Source organism: Pholcus phalangioides, unplaced genomic scaffold (assembly GCF_987345545.1).
Source record: "Pholcus phalangioides strain wild (caught in Gottingen) unplaced genomic scaffold, Ppha-v1.0 ptg000039l_1, whole genome shotgun sequence".
Classification (NCBI taxonomy): Eukaryota; Metazoa; Arthropoda; class Arachnida; order Araneae; family Pholcidae; genus Pholcus; species Pholcus phalangioides.
Genome location: NW_028301625.1, coordinates 1,413,679 through 1,415,646, shown reverse-complemented (window position 1 = coordinate 1,415,646; position 1,968 = coordinate 1,413,679). Strand labels below are relative to the sequence as shown.

The 1,968-nt window shown below is 39.1% G+C and overlaps 1 protein-coding gene across 1 annotated transcript; it reads left to right on the top strand.

Annotated features, from left to right (window-relative positions):
- The first annotated feature begins 248 nt into the window (after nt 1-248).
- On the top strand, nt 249-1,742 carry LOC149065444 (adrenocorticotropic hormone receptor-like). Its single transcript, XM_089253685.1, has one exon. It carries the CDS (start codon nt 299-301, stop codon nt 1,601-1,603), a length of 1,305 nt encoding a protein of 434 aa, XP_089109811.1. The 5' UTR covers nt 249-298; the 3' UTR covers nt 1,604-1,742.
- The last annotated feature ends 226 nt before the right edge of the window (nt 1,743-1,968 follow it).

The window sequence follows — 1,968 nt, the reverse complement described above, 5'->3', positions numbered from 1 at the left end:
TGCGCTATTTACTGTTGCGATAAACAAAATACTTATTTGACAAATGAAGGGCTCGCGGAAAGTTTGAAAACATAAAAGTTGCGAGGGGAAGTATATATAATTTATATTAGAGAATGTTGTTTGTTAATTGCGATGCGACCGAAGAAAGTTGCAAGAAATGTTGGCGTTTTTGGCGCGGAGAGCACGAAAGAGAGCATTATTTAGCGAAGGAGAGAGCCTGCACTTGGTCGGATGGCATTCGGCGGGAGAGCTAGTTTCTCATCGAGTCACGGATGCCGTGCAAGTTTTTTCGATTGCCATGCGTGCTCTCTCTCCGAAACTCTTGCTTCTACTCAAAAGGAGATTAAGACATGCTTCTTCCAGATTGGGACTTTTCGCTTCTTCTAGAGATTTCGACGACGAAACGAGTTGGTGGGAATGCGTGGGAAATAAATTATGCCACCAAATATCCGGCAACAATAGCGTCGAATACATAACCGTTCAAGAAACGACTGTTTCGCATCTCGCCGTCAACAACGAAACAGGTGGTTTAGAAACGGAGAGTTCGCAAAGTGAACAGGAACAACTAATTAAAGAAGTTTATAAAGTTGTCGTGCCTGTCATGCTGACGGCATGCGTCATTTCGATGATATTTAACCTGACGATAGTTGGTAGTGTGCGGTGGATTAGACGGAATTTGTCACCTACTCTGTATCTTAGTTTGTCTTTGGCGATTGCGGATGCATATACGTCTCTAGTACTTGCGCTTGGATTAATAGTGAATAGTCTTTTGCCTCACGTTTTCGAAAAAGATCTCGGACCGTACAATTTGTGTTACATTTTAGTTTTGGAAGCTTTCAGACTCGGAGGTATCGTTGTTGCTGTATTGCACTTACTCGCTCTAGCCGTCAATCACTACATCGGGATATTACGACCATTACATTACGCGGCGACTGTCACTAGACGCACGGCCATCGGAGCCATAATAGCAATGTGGATTTTACCGGTAGCATTTTTTCTGGTGTACTTCTCGTCAGTGCCAAACGATGGATTTCAATCGGATCACTGCTCAAACTACAACTTCTTAATGCACGTACCGTTTCGTCTAACCACATCGTTACTTTTCTTCGTGCCTTTGGTTATGATGTGCGTCATGTATATACACATGTTCATCGTAGTAAAAAGACATCAGAGGGGTTTGCAGCAACTTCCATCCACTCGGCACTTGCACAAGAACGTCAAAGCTATCATTACGACACTGCTCATTCTAGGTACTTACGTCTTAGGCTGGATGCCGGCCGTCCTCTACTTCATTCTAACTTGTCTAGATTGTCCAATACCGATATCCAAGATACAGTTGTGGGTTCGTGTATCGATCGGGATATTTACCAATTCGATGATCGTCTTGAAATCGTTCGTCGATCCAATCATTTACGTGGTGCGAATGCCCGAGATCAAAAATTCTTTCAAGATCATCTGGAGAACAAGATGTGGATACATTACCGATGAAACTGATAAATATGAACTTCACTCTCGGACTGATATTCATCGCATGACTGTTCTTCGTCTTTCACGCAAATCACGAAACTCAGTCAAACAAAACACTTGGCAAAATAACGCCTAAGATTTATATTCAAATTCGAATTCCATTCCTTCAAATGGATATATATATTAATCTATCTCACTATTTCACAAATACATACATCTCTTTAACATTAGTAACATTGAACTATCCAACGGAAACGTGAAACTCTATATGTGAAATTTCGAGAAAAAAAAATACAAAAAATAATATATATATATTTAAAATTATTCCCTATATATATATAATATATATTTCCAAATCTAAATGTGATCGATGAAACAACACTTCTCAAATGAATTCTAACATATATTTTTTGTTGATTTGGACTATTTTATTCAATGGAATATTCTGAATATATATGACACTAAAAAAAGCATGAATTAAGTGTTTTTGAAGTGATATTT

Coding starts and splice junctions, on each gene's coding strand:
- LOC149065444 (XM_089253685.1), top strand. CDS start 299: ATGCGTGCTCTCTCTCCGAAACTCTTGCTTCTACTCAAAAGGAGATTA.